General features: G+C 42.9%; 1 protein-coding gene across 1 annotated transcript; it reads right to left on the reverse strand.

Moving 5' to 3' along the window:
- Window positions 1-1,100: 1,100 nt before the first annotated feature.
- On the reverse strand, window positions 1,101-13,835 carry LOC121690640 (oxygen-regulated protein 1). Its single transcript, XM_042071157.1, has 5 exons — window positions 13,800-13,835; window positions 10,046-10,723; window positions 9,090-9,264; window positions 6,146-8,644; window positions 1,101-5,374 (listed from the first exon to the last, which is right to left on the reverse strand). Exons 1-5 carry the CDS (start codon window positions 13,833-13,835, stop codon window positions 1,101-1,103), a joined length of 7,662 nt encoding a protein of 2,553 aa, XP_041927091.1.
- Between the last annotated feature and the right edge of the window lie 1,326 nt (window positions 13,836-15,161).

Consider the following 15,161-nt stretch of genomic DNA (forward strand, 5'->3'; position numbering starts at 1 on the left):
CATATTTGTTAGAAAACAAAATGCAGGATACTATGTTTTACCCTTACACTTTACTGTATTGTGCATTGATTACAAATATGGAATTGGATGTGAAGAACACTATCTTAAGAAGGAAATATCAGAGCAATGTCTGAGAAACACAGATAAAAAATGATTTTACAATATTAGTCAATGCTCCATGATCTTAGCTTCATAGATGTATGATGTGCATTCAGTCAAAAAGATGGCACAAGTACATTGCAAATCACCACAGCTTTTAACATCCCCAACAGTGTAATAGGTTTCATAATGACCCCAAATCTCAAGATGTTATCAGTCAGAGGTTTGTCATGAGCATAGTTGACTCCTGATGATATCTGGATATACACTGACTTACTACTACTGATATTCAACAAAAGACATTAACAATCAACCAATGTGAGGCATAAATAATAGCAACCACAGAAAACTATTTGCTTATTATAAACCTTTCCCCTTTGTGTTGCAAGACTGGGGAGGACATCTTTTTGCTTTGAAAAAAAAAATCCCCAAACATGAATAATCAGGGAATAACATTATATATTTCATACATAAAATGTATCTGTGCCACAGCCTGATGTAAGCATGCTTGAAGTGTATCTGTTTAGTAACTTGCGTACTAATATTACCCTTGAACACTGTATTTATAAACAAGAACAGACTACATTTGACTTATATATTTCAAAAGAAATACCACTTCGGATGTATAATATGTTCAAGTACTTTAACATGGGATATATCAGGCTTCTCTTGCTGTGCAGAAGAAAAAAAATCCTTACAAGCACACACAAAATATTTTGAAGGATTCTTAAAATGTCAAATCCTAGCACAGGCACCATCAGTTTAAACAACACATTCCTCTTTTAAAATGTCCACACAAGTATCCATTTCTAATGTGGTGTGGTAATTTTCACCTTGACCTGAATACATTTGTATAGCATCCTTGACAACCTCAAACATTCCAAACAATTCTACAAATGGTGTTTCTGTCCTGCAGAGGTATGTGGCAAATAAAGCACAAATTTGACACTGCAAGGCAGCTGACCCAGAGCCTCACACTGAGTCGCCCATGTCTGTTTTATTCATAGTATGGGGCAGTTCTGGCCACAGCGCAGCTGCAGTGACTCTGTGGAGTCCTCCTCCTGCAGAGTTCTACCTCCAATGGTCTGAGACCGAGCCGGCCGCTCCACGGCAGCTCCCCCTTGTGGGTGAATCTTTCCATCTGGAAGCTTGAACTCCACAGAGGCAAACGAGGAGAAGCTGCTGTTCTTCTTGGCCCATGTCTTTGCTGGTTGCTCTTGTGGGGAGACCCTGTTCCCCCTCGTGACTTCTCCATGCCTACCACTGCCATTGCTGCTGCTCTTGTAATTTAGGAAAGGGTCTGAGTCACTACTGTGTGGTATTGTGAAATACGTGCATTTAGGGGTTGACGGCTTAGCCATCTCCTCCAACTCCGATGAGGATATGACAGCGAGCGGGGACTGATGGTTGAGGTACTGTGAGGACGGTACATCTTCATCCTGACCTGAGTCAACAGAAGATGAGTCCACTTGGTCATACATTCCCATGGTCAATGGAGGTGATGTTCGGATGAGGTGGTTTTCCTTCAGCAGCCACCTGCCTTTGTCAATTAGCACACCTTCGCGGAGATCTGTTTGAGAGTAAAAAGACAAGCACTGCACAGATTCTGAATCTCCGTTCAATGAACTTGATAAGTATGTGTTATCCTGGTGTGAGACCATTGATGCAGTGTCCTGATTAGAGTTGAAGCTAAACACACTTTTCAGATCAGATTTTGGGGTAACATTTGACTTTTGACCTAAGGGAGACGTGGCGGAGCCATTCTCAGTTATAGCACTGAGTTTGCCATCTGACTCTTCGCTGTTTTGATCTATCTGATCATGTGAAGTGGACACCCTGTCAGGCTCCTCATCTCCTACATCTGTAGAAATGTCAAGAGACAACTGTGACTTCTCTCCACTGTCTGCTGTGTCAGATCTATAGTCAGACAAGTCAGAGGTATTTGGGCTGGGCAATCGTTTCAGACCATACTGACTGTCTATGTTCATTTTGCCGTCGAGCATTTCTGTAATAGACTTTGCTTCACCTACTTCAGGCTGTATTCTCAGATTACCATTGGAGTCATATGTGAAAGTCAGAGACGATGAGAGTAGAGCTTTATTAACAAATGCCAGCAGCTCCTGAGATAACTCCCCAGGGAGAAGAACACCAGGGTAGCCCTGTTGGTCATTCTCCTCCTCCTTCTCATCAGGATAGAGCCCATTTTCACTATGAGTATCATTGTGACTCTCGCATGAATCGACACCCTCAAGTGAGTCCTTCTGTCCTTCCACTAAAGCATCTGCTTGTGCTAAATCATCAGCTTGTTTTTTGCTACATTTGTCTTTTGCTAGGCCTGTGCCATCCTCATCTTCCCCAAGGTCGTCCGACTGCTGCACATGACCCTCCTCCTCTTCCCCAAGGTCATCCGACTGCTGCACATGACCCTCCTCCTCTTCCCCAAGGTCATCCGACTGCTGCACATGACCCTCCTCCTCTTCCCCAAGGTCATCCGACTGTTGCACATGGCCCTCCTCCTCCTCATCATGCTTATCCCCACAGCGACCCTCCTTTTCTGCAGCAAGGTCACTTTCCACATGATCACTTTCACTTTTGGCTTCATCTGATTGATGGTCTGTGTCATGACCTTTCCAAGACTCGGAGTCTCTGTCCATGTCTTTCGGCACAGACTCTTCTTGACCACTTTCATATCTGGCTTCTTCTGATTGATGGTCTGTGTCATGACCTTTCCAAGACTCGGAGTCTCTGTCCATGTCTTTCGGCACAGACTCTTGATCACTTTCATATTTAGCTTCATCTGATTGATGGTCTGTGTCATGACCTTTCCAAGACTCGGAGTCTCTGCCCATGTCTTTCGGCACAGACTCTTGATCACTTTCATATTTAGCTTCATCTGATTGATGGTCTGTGTCATGACCTTTCCAAGACGCTGACTCCCTGTCTATGTCTTTCAGCACAGACTCTTCTTGACCACTTTCATATCTGGCTTCTTCTGATTGATGGTCTGTGTCATGACCTTTCCAAGACTCGGAGTCTCTGTCCATGTCTTTTGGCTCAGACTCTGTTAGGGGTGTGAGAAACCGTTCATTATCTATATCCTCTGATTCTCCTGTTCGGGATCCTGTTTCTTCACATTTGATGCTCTCTTCTCCATTACTGAGACTTCTTCCTTCTTCTATTGAATTGAAAGCCTTTACTGTCTTTGTCTGAATGTTGCTGGGCTCCTCTACATTATCTTCATCCATGGAATCTGCCTTCTCTACATTATCAGTATATGCTACAGGCATAACTTCCACTTGTTCCCTCTCCTCCACATCATCAGCCTTAATAACAGTGTTTGCAGTCTCTGGTTGTGAGCCTTCCTCAGGGGTCCCTGTGGGAGGTTCTTCTGCATCATGATAAGTCATCTCTCCCTCAACAAGAGAAGATATTTCCTGTCGCAGTTCTTCAGACATACTAAGCTCCTCCATCAGCTGTTCAATACCAAATGCTTGATCTTCGTTTTGGTCGCTTGCCTCTGACTGGACATCTAGGGCAAACTCTCGCTCCACATTTTTTGGTGATTCTAACGGACCATCTTCAATGTCATATTTCTCTTGGAAATCTTTCCAACTCTCCTGAAATTTAGGAGATGTCGATTTACGCAGATCGGAAAGACTAGCCCTGAGCTCTTCCTCGTCCTCTGTGTTGGCCAGCTTTTCAAGAGACTGCATCACCTTTAGGGCCTCAGGACAGCTGTTTTTCCCACTGTTTAGGCCCTCGGAACTGTTGCTGCTTTGCCCACTGTGTAGTGAAGGCTGTGATCCCCGGCCGGAGGAGCCATCCTTCAGTGTCATGACGGACAAGAACGAGAGGAGTTTAGTAGAGGAAGCGCCAAAGACAGAAGCCACCTGGACAGAGAAGTCAGGGAGGCTGCGGGCTTTCTCCAAGGAGAGATGTCGCGTAGGGCTAACAGCCAGTCTTATGGACTGCATAGAGGCACACAGCTGCTGCAACATTGGCTTCATACCTCCCTTAAAACTTGACCCGGTGTCCTGTGGTGACTCACTCTCAAGTGGGAAAAGAGCTTCAGTGGACTTGTGTGCTCTCATCTGCCTCTCCTGATCAGCAGGATGGATCCGAACACTCGGCATCGATCTACAGAAGCTCCTCATTCTTAGAGGGCTGTCATCAACCAGCTCTCCATCACATCTTATCTGAATGACTGGTCCAGATAGTTCTTGTGGTCTATCATCAGCATTTTCATCTGCAGATAACCCCTCTTCCTCAGGACTGAAGTGTGCAGACGCACTCATTATTCCCTCAGACCTCTCTGATGAGGAAGTGCCGATGCGAAACTCTGCCTTTCTCTCCGACTCAAGATAGGTTGTCCCCTCTATATCAGTGTCTGGCTGCATCTTCTCAAGCCAACTGTCCACATACTGATGCACATCTGAAGGAGGGGCACTGAGGAAAGGCATTGAAATGCTCCCAGATAGATTTTCTTTGGGGGTGTTCAGGTTATCTTCATGCAGAGATTTGGGCTTGGTTGCAACCTTTTTAATTCGGCCTGGATTGGTTGGTGTCATTGACTTCCTCACATTGGGCAGAGGTCCCTGGGAGTCTGCAATGTGCCCTCTAGGTGTTGAGCCTCTGGATGTGGCCACTCCCAAATGGAGAGCCTCAGTAGATGATAAGACCCTCTTTGTTCCAGTATTTGTAGATGTGGTACTTCTAACAGAAGACATTTCACTTCTGTTGCCCTTTCTTTCTTTCTTTGATTTGTTGGTTTTCTGGCTCTTGGCACTCTCTGCCGAACTCAAATATTTCCTCTCTGAACCACTGACACTGAGGCTCTCAGCTGAGTTTGTATTTTCTAAAACTTGTAAATTGTCCATCGAGTTGTCTTTTTGTATGCTTGTGTAATTATCAGAGCCAGAGGTAGCTGCTTCCTCTATCTGGGCCACACTCTCCATGTCGAGGTCCTGGCTATTGCAGTGCTCAGATTCTTCCTGCACAAACTCCTTGAGCTTCGATTCAGACACTTGACTGTGATGACAAGAAGAATCTATTTCATGAGGAATGACCTCTTCATCTCCCTCTTCACTTTGGCTCGGTAAGACCTCTGGAGAATTGCAGTCCTCCTCATCAGCTGATCTGACCCTTGCTTTCCTCTCTGCATTGTGGCTTGAGAGTACTCCTTCACTGATGCATTCCTCATCATCAGCAGACAAACTGTGTGGATTGTTGTTTGTGGGGCTTCCTTCTCCATGTGTGGAAGCCACACCCTCCTGTTCTGAATAGTAAACACTGTGCACAGAGTAATCTTTAGCCATATCACTGGCCTCATGTTCAGGTGAGTTTGCATGAGGTGAAGAAGCTTGTGTATTCACAGACTCTGGGCGTTTTGCCTCCTCATCGCTGGCCTTATTTGGAGAACACATGTCCTCCTCTTTTAGTTCTGCACCTTCCTCTAAAGGGCTTTCTCTAGGGGAGTGAACATATTCTTCACAATATTCTGAGGGTAATTCTATGGCTTCAGAATAACTAATTTCTTCCTTATTCGCATTCTCTGAACTGTCCACATGTGAAGTCCCTTTCCTGCTACTTGCAGGTGATTTAGTTGTATCATAATCCCTTGCTATGCTGCACTCTTCCTCTAGAGGGCTTCCTCCACTTTCCTCCTGTGATGTGTGGTCTTTGCACTGGAGATCAACCCTATCTCCTTCTTTCATTTGAGCAATAGACATAACTTCGACTACTTCGCTGTCCTCTATATCATTCGCCCTAATAATTGTGCTTGTGTATGTGGTCTCTGGATATGAGGTTTTGTCAGTGGTCCCTGTTTGTACTTCTGTTGCATCATGATAAGTCATTTCCCCCTCAGCTAGAGAGGATATCTCTTGTCTCAGTTCCTCAGACATACTAAGCTCTTCCATCAGCTGTTCAATGTCAAATGCTTGATCTTTGTTTTGATCACTTGCCAGTGAATGTACCTCCAATATAAATTCCTGCTCTGAATTCTTTGGTGACAGTAAGGGGTTATCATCAATGTCATACTTCTCACGGAAATCTTTCCAGCTCTCCTGAAGTGTGGGCGATGTAGACTTGCGTAGATCTGAGAGGCTGGCCCTCAGCTCCTCCTCATCCTCCGTACTTGCCAGCTTTTCAAGAGACTGTATCACCTTTAGGGCCTCTGGATAGCTGCCCTTCCTACTCGTCAATGCAAGTGACTCTTGGCTCTGAGAGCGGTCCTTTAGTGCCATGACAGACAAGAACGAGAGGAGTTTAGCAGAGGAAGCACCAAAAACAGAAGCTACCTGGACAGAGAAATCAGGAAGGCTGTGGGCTTTCTCCAAGGAATCAGCCTGGTTTGGGATAACAACCCGTCTTATGGACTGCAGAGATGAGCATAGCTGCTGTAACACTGGTTTCATACCTCCCTTTAAGTTCGCCTCAACATCCTCTGATGGCTGTGTGTCGAGTGGAAAGAGAACTTCAGCTGATTGATGCAGTTTGTTTCGACAATCCTGTTCAGCGGGGTGAACGCGGACACTTGGCATCGATCTACAAAGGCCTCTCATTCCGTATGGCTCGTCAACACACAGCTGGCTCTGAGTAGGTTGTTGTTGTTCTTGTCCTTCCTCAGATTTATCCTCTGCCGACAAATTCTCCTCTTCCTCACTGATTATCTCTGAAGCACTGTTTTCCCAAGACCCTTTTGATGCAGCTTTTCCAGCCTCTGCCTCAGTAAGATTCAACTCCTCCAAGTAGGGAACAGAGTCTGGTTGCATTTGTTGAAGCCAGGTCTCCACATACTGTTGGACAGAGGGTGGGGAGCATAGCCGAGGCAATGAAATACTCTCATTGATTTCCCTGTTTTGTTTTGGTGATTTAACCCTGTCATCACTCATGGACTTTTGCTTTAGAGTTGACATTTTGGTGTGACCTTGATGTGACACTAAGATATCCTGTACATTTTTCCTTTTGGGTTTTTTAGGCTTCTCAGACTCAGAACTGTTCAGATTATGAGCCAGGTCTCTGACTGCACTCTCATCTAAATTTAGCCCTTGCTCTGCTGATAATGCCGACATGCTGCTTTTGCTGGCAGAGACTTTACCTCCATTATTATCCTTCTCCCTCTTTTTTACTCTGCCCGTCTTTTTACTTTGAGCACTCTCTGCTGAACTTCCTGTTTTTCCTATGTTGTCAGATGAATTTGTTCTTTTGACAGTCTTTGAGGACTCTGTCTGTGTAGTTCTTTGCTTTTTGTCTGATCCAGAGGACAAAGGAGATGCATTTTTATGTGTTCTAGATGTGAGTGTTCTCTTTTTCTTACTGCCAGGACTTATATGTGTGGCATCTTCATTTGCAGATGAGGATTTGTGTCCTGTGCTCCTGCCTGTTGCTAATTTGGTCCTAGTCGTTTGTTGAGGGGCCATGCTTTCTGATGACAGAGAGAACATCTCATCTTTCTTCCCATTATTAGAATCTGATGTTGATGACAGTCTTGTAAGATCTACATCACAGTCATTATTCGATGAACAAGGCCCTGAGTCTGTGGAACCTGGCTTACTATGTGCCACTGGTGCACTATGACTGGGTCTCTTTTGTGCAACATGCTGAGGATTTGCGAGGTAGTTGTCATAGCTACCCGGTGGCTGGGGCTCATATATGTGCATAAAAGTCTCTGTGACGTCAAGACCACTTTTTTGAATCTGGAGGACCTCTGACACACCTGAAGCCCTTAGTGAGGAATGTAGTGTGCTTTGCTTGGCCTCTGCAGATCCTGTTTTTCTGGGTTTTGGTACTGGTCTGATGTTACTCGTGCTGCTACTTCTGACCACACAGTACCCTTCAGTGACCTCTCCCTCTGATGTGCGCTCCATGTAAGAGTATGTTCCCACAGTGCTTTCTTGAACCTCTGTCTCTGTTACTGTGGTTATGTTCTCCACTGATGCGTTGTTACTTTTCACGCGTCTTGGCCCTGGTGTTGGGGTCCGCTTACTGTGCTTGAGGTTCCTGGAAGTCTCAGCCAAAGCACTGTTGCAGTGGCCTCCTTCTTGCTCCTTGAAGGCGACTGTCCTCCCAGATGAGGTGTGCTGTGCGCTGTGGCCTCCATTTCTGGAGGAGTCGTTGTTGACGTCTGGAGAGTTGGGACCTGATACGGGCTGCGTGGCATGCATTTTGGTCTGTTGGCAGGAGACGCTTGTGCGGCTTAGCGTAGTAGTCCAGTGTATCATCTCCTCCTGTTTTATCGTGAGCCGTACTTTCATTTCAACGGTCATACTACCGTCCTGGTTCACGCGGAAGGATTTCTCTATGTCATCCTCTGTTGGCATTATGGGACAATCCTTTCCAGCGACACCTGCCTTGCCAACACAGGGTTCCATGTCAACAGATTCTGAGGGTTGGTTCAGCTCGGTCTCCAGAGATCCGGAGTGGTGACTTTCATGCTCAGACAAACTTTCACTGAGGGACTTCTTGATCTGATTCACAAAGTATCTCTCAGATGACAATGAGAATTTCCTTGATCTTGTGCTGCTGGTTGGAGATTTCTTTTTATCTTGATGTGTGAATAGAATGAGATTTGGACCATGCAGCCCATTGCCATGGAAGAAAAGACAGGAAAAGGCAGGGGAATAAGAGGACAGAGGTTTAAAATAAAATATGAATGTAACACTTAGAATTAGAAATCAACTGATGGATCCTAGATGCAATTTCGTTTTACATAATCATTAAAGCCTACAATATTGTATTTGGTAAGAATGCTTTTCATTAGCATGTGCAACATGAATGAATACAGTAGGCAATATATTTGGCCAGCAACAGCATGCTCTGTTAATTCTGCAAACCTACCACCACAAATATAATTAAATTCTGTGGGAAACACTGCACAGTATTACTAATGTACACTTGCTCTGTAATTCCACTGAAAATATGTATAACTTCAGTATGATTTGGTTGAGTATGTAAAAATGCTGTGAAACAGTATGTTTGAGTGGTCAGACTGTTTGCATGCTTACATATTTGAGGCGGGGCTCTGATCTGATCCATCAGAAAGCCTGACTGTGTCGTTGGCGGTGGTGGACCTCCTTGGAAGTTGAAGTTCAAGAGCCTGAAGGGCTCGTTGCCAGCAGCAACAACAACACCGGAGCACAGTATAAGGCCGGCAAGGCCCTCCACCTGTTGGATGAAAAGACAAGTGTCTCCTTATGGTGCTGAACATGAACACAAATGTTTATGTTAAGCATGTAGTTTTGAGGCAAAAAATAGGATTTTTTAAACATTATTATTTCCCAATGTTTAAGTGTTTGCAGTTTCCCTATGTTGCTGTGTTGTGTGCTGTGTGCAGTTTCATGGATAAAGAAATGTGAACAAATTAAGTAGCCTAAATCACAGAAATCGAGTATCAACTATCATCATCAACATCAACTATCAACATCGACTCTAAAAGGTGTTACCATTCCTTCTGAACAACAGAATTATTGTGAAGTGCAGAAGCATTTTATTTTTGTAAAACAAAATCTACTGGAAATGGGAACTAGAAATAACAGTGGTAAAAAAAAGTTAAGGGGCATTTGATGTTAAATCCAGTATTAAACCAAGACACGTGTCTTGCCCACAGTCCTGAGTCACTGCCAAGGCCAGGCAGATGGTGACTGTATTGACCTCAGTTTACTTAGTCCCACATAGGTGGTGTTTGACTGTGTGACAGAACGTAGAGATCAGGAGTTCAACATCACAATAACTTCTACTGACAAGACTACAAATGTTAGACTACAAAATATGTCTGCAGATTACTGAAACATTGTTTACAGTAATTTCACAGTGTTTTTTACTATGTATTTGTACCTCAACTTTTTACAGCATACTTAAAAGGTGCAAACAGATCTGATATAGAGTACAAATAACATAATAGAAATGTAGTGACAGTGTCAGTGATAGTGAAAAGATTTGTTTTTACCCGTCTCCCGTCTGGAGTGAACAGCTTCACAACTGGAAACTGCATAACCTGACAAAGATAATCCAAAAGTGCATCAAAAGTTGGGGCAGTCTTCCTTTGCAAGACCACTATGCGTTTCACAGTGGGGTCCCTATTCTTGTAAACCACTAGTCTTTTTGGTGTCCGCACTGTGACATTTCTATCAATCATTCTTTCGGCCCTGCTGCCAAAATCAGCTCTTCTGGGTATTTGTCTGAGGTTCCCTCTGCGTTTAGCACTGATGGGTCTGGTCGTATTCCAGGGGACCTGTCTCCGGTTGGCCTGCTCAAGGTTCAGAGGTTTGATTCGCTTCTGGTCAGAGCACACATAGGACCCCCCATCCTGAAATTCCTCCAAGGCACGAATGGAGTTGGTTCCCCTTGGTGTGGTAATGGTGCGCACCCCAAATGGCAGAGGCACTTTTTTGGAGAGGGCATCCAGGAGGGCATCGTAGGTTTTAAATGTGCGTCCGTTGATGACCATGCGCAGGCCACCAAACTGAGGGTCTCCGCTCTTATAGAAGCAGACCCGTTTTGAGGTGATGGGGTTGGAGGTAGGAGGAGGCCGAGCCCGGGAGGCCAGCGTCTGCACGCTCCCCGGGGACAGACCCGCATGGAGCAGGTCAGGGTGGGGAGTGACGCTCATGTTGCTGGTGCGGTGCTAGGAAGCAGAAGGGGACAGTTTATTGAGCAGATACGGGACATTTATGGAACCTCACAGTATCTGCACTAGTAAACAGATATCTCTGTCTCATTTCAACTCTCTAACAATTCTGCCAACTAAACTGTAAAACAGAATTCAACCTACTTTAAATAACGACCAACATGCAAAGTGAGGCACAGAGTTAATTGTCTTGTGAAGTAAAGTTATCATGTGGCGTGCGGCAGGGTTGACCTGACCGGATGTTTGCCATATATAAATTAACAAATTAACCGACAGATTATTCAATTACCTTTAGTTAGACTTTGCACATTGTCTGTCATTTGAATTAGGGTCAAAAAACAGATTGAAGAATCACACCATGAAAATAGCAGAATCACACCATGCATACAAACCTCCAAAGAGGAAAAAATCCCTGCAATAATACAGTAAACAACTGTAACAGTGCAATCTTAAGAAATATTAATTTGACAAGTATAGCAGACATTTCAAATCTATGAAACTTAAGTTGTCAAAATGGATTGTCTTTTTAGAGTCAGTGTAGTATTTAGTTTAGCCAGTGCATTCCTTGTTGTTGTAGCAACTATAGCACACTTGAAGTAACAACTATGAAAATACCTCAATTTTACTGTAAACTCAAACAGATGTCAAAACCGTATATCTACAAAACACTTTATCATACCTGATATCACATTTTGAAGAAGGCCTTTCCTTTGAAAAAGGTTAAATAGCACGGCTGACTCCCATAGCCAAGCTAGTGAAAAGCTGATCAACAATGAATGCAGGGCTATTTTGGGACGGGCAGCATCAGAGTCAATTTGCATAATCTACGCCCATAGTTAATCAGCATTTTACACCAAGTTAATGTATAGAGTGCAAAAGGCAAAACAGACCATATCATTTCGACAAATTTTACTTTGCTCAGTCTGACATTACCATGATAATACATTTTTTAAGGAAATAAAATGCTTTTGAGAAGAGAGAGGGTGGAGCTGAAGCTGGTGAGACAGTGAGACTGAAAGAGAACAAAACAGATTCAGTTGTCAATGTGCCATGTTGAGTGTTCAAACCTAACCTCAAACACATTTGTGTGAATCATTTATTATTATTATTATTATTATTATAAGACTTAAGTCTAGCTTTTCTTCCTGCTTTCGTGCAATCGTGTGACATCACAAATGTGGTTAAAACAGAGTCTAATTTTCTAGGAGAGATGTAAGCAGGTCTAAGCAGTCTTTGGCTAATAGGGATTAGATGAGCGGTTTTACACCATGACTGACAGCTAGGGAAAGGAAGTGTACTGGGGGGATGCATCTGCCTCTCCACAGGAGGGAATGGGCACATCCCTGGGTAACAGCAAGCACCTGGTGGTGGCCAGAGTCACAACACAGATATCACAGCCCCCCCTGATCGCAGAAGAGGGATGAGGCCAGGGATGAAGACAGTGTGACACAGTGCACATCTAAAGCCAATAATCTCTCAGGAAGATGTGGTGCTGCCTCCTATTGGTTCACAGCTTACCGTGAGATGTCTTGAAAGAGCAGCATTATACTGGATGTATACAGCATGCAAAATCTAGCCGTATTGCATGTAATGTTTGGTAAAGTTATGAAAACGGGGCAGCCGTGGCCTACTGGTGTGTGCTTTACCTCACTGTGTGCTGAGTGTGTTCCACTAATTTACAGATTGGGATAATGCAGAGACCAAATTTCCCTCACGGAATCAAAAGAGTATATTATACTTATACTTAAACAAAATCATGTGTGGTGGTATACTGCCGTTTTGACCTTATTCTACCCAGGTTGTTTGGTCCAAATGTAATGCAGATGCAATGTGTTCGTCCTTTTATAGTTGTATCTCCAGAAGGATTAAGCCTTCAGTGAAGTACTAAGTGCAAGACAAGGGCATAGTTCACTGAAAGGACACTTAGAGAGAAGTCCAGAGGAAAGAGAGAATCTATCTCTTAAACATCTTTAGATAATTGAGACGACATAGATGGGAGCGTATACCTATGTTCCCCGGGTCCTATGGTGCCCGCTTTGTATGGGACCGGGGAACATAGGACCCTTTTTTAAAACCCTAACCCCGAGCGGGGAACATAAGACCCGGGGAACATAGGGATGACCCCACATAGATAACGCTTAGGTGATTTCATCAATTTGATCTGATCAATCTGATCAACTAAAATAAATATAACTGTATGTGTAAAAGTTTTAATATTTTAATTATTTATTTAACTTAGTTTTAATTGTAACAAAGTAGGCTACAGCACCAACTTAACCTCTTTGGAAGTAATTTTTATATGGTGAGATAAGGTAAATTGGGACATCAAGTAAAATGGGACGAATTTGGTTTTAGACCTTTATCTCATTAAATATTAGCTGCCGATCAGAAAACATGTCATTATATTGTCACCCTGTTTAGCATTTTAAATAGTTTTATTTGTGATCTACCAAAAAGTGTCCCAAATTTGCCTCATCATCTGATTATTCATTTTTCATTCTGTGTATAATATCATATAAAATATTATGAAATTATATTATATTACAATAATTAAACACTGAATGCATGCATACTTGTAAAGATATTTGGGGACATTATGAAGTCATATTTTCCCTTTAGGATGCCTCTGTCATTGTAAAATAGTAGCCTATCTGGTGCAAGCATAAAATGATCTATATGAAATTCCAATGTTCTGTGTTTTGGTGTTGGCCAGTCAATATTTTTGACACTTCCGTTTGTAATTTCCTCCTGACCACCCAGTAATGGGAAAAGATTGTTATTGGGTCTGTCCATCGATCTCTGTGTGTATGTCTACTCATCCTCATCAAGTAATTCTATTTATATTATACTCTTTTGATCCCGTGAGGTAAATTTGATCTCTGCATTTATCCCATCCATGAATTAGTGAGCATACAGTGAGGTAAAGCACACACTAACCCAGTGCAGTGAGCTGTCTGCTACAGTGGCGCTCAGGGAGCAGTGAGGAGGTGCCTTGCTCAAGGGCACTTCAGCTGTTCAGCAGTGCTCAACCACTTCCCCCACCCATATTTTTCCTACTCGTCGGGGATCGGACCGGCAACCCTCCAATTTCAAGCCCGAATCTAGCCATGGCTGCCCCTTATCACAATTTTAGTTGCGATATTCAAGAATGTGTTATATATGGCAAGTGATTTTAACATTTACCCGCTAGACTGGATATGTATTGCAGATATCTGTAATTCAGTTTTGCCTAGTCAAAACGAACATTTTAGATATCCGCAATTGAATTCTTCCTATCCATAATTGTCATTTCAGATATCCACAAAGACATTCTTCCTAGGACAAATGACGCCACATTTGCCATTCATTTCTATGGGGTTTATCATTACGGATATCTACAATTCAGTTGCAGATATCCACTATGTGAATTACAGATATCTGCAATTGAATTGTAGATATTTGTAATTCCAGTTAAAGATATCTACAATTTGATTCTGACTAGTCATAACTCCATAGAAAAGAATGACAAATGTGGCGTCATTTGTCTAGGAAGAATGTCTTTGTGGATATCTGAAATGACAATTATGGATAGGAAGAATTCAATTGCGGATATCTAAAATGTTCGTTTTGACTAGGCAAAACTGAATTACAGATATCTGCCATACATATCCAGTCTAGTGGGTAAATGTTAAAATGTCTTGCCATAGACGGGCTCTGCTACGGATCTAAAGAGCAACGTCTTGCACAATAATTTGCACTAGTCATAATGACGTATGAGATATCTTCACCTTTCATTCTGCCTAGTCAAAACTAAATTACAGATATCTCTATCTGACGTTTCGACAAGTCACAATTACTTTACAGATATCTTGAATGACAATTCCAACTATCCAAAATGTAATTGCGACTAGTCAGAAAGACGTTGTTGATATCTACAATGTTAATTCCAGATAGTCAAACTTGCGGGTAAATGTTAAAATCGCTTGTCATAGTTATAGCCTTATATAACATGACTGTTGACTTTTTATTTTAGACCTAGCCTACTTTTAGGCCTACTTATCTCTGGCAAAGCCTTCAGTCATTGCTGGACTGCATTCAGCACATCAATTTGGCTACCTGATGGAAGAAGTGCTGTGGCTTTTGTTTACAAAAATTAACACCACTATCAGTGATTTTCCCTTAAGAGATAAAAAGGTCTTAAAAGTCTTCAGATCTTCATAGCCTATGTGGGTCCTCCATCTTGGACATGGGCTGATTCGGTTTGTATTAGGCTACAGATGCTGGAATTTGATTTCATTGCCTTTGTATTGCTGAGTTCAGCGCCACTTGTTAGGAGTTGGCCTGCCTTTGCCACTCTTTCTTGACTTTAAAGACTTTAAATATCGTTTTAAATATCGTTTTAAAAGTCGCTGATAACTAAATGAAATAGGCCTACATTTGAATTAAATGTTCACAT

Source organism: Alosa sapidissima, chromosome 1, assembly GCF_018492685.1.
Source record: "Alosa sapidissima isolate fAloSap1 chromosome 1, fAloSap1.pri, whole genome shotgun sequence".
In the NCBI taxonomy this organism is placed as follows: domain Eukaryota; kingdom Metazoa; phylum Chordata; class Actinopteri; order Clupeiformes; family Clupeidae; genus Alosa; species Alosa sapidissima.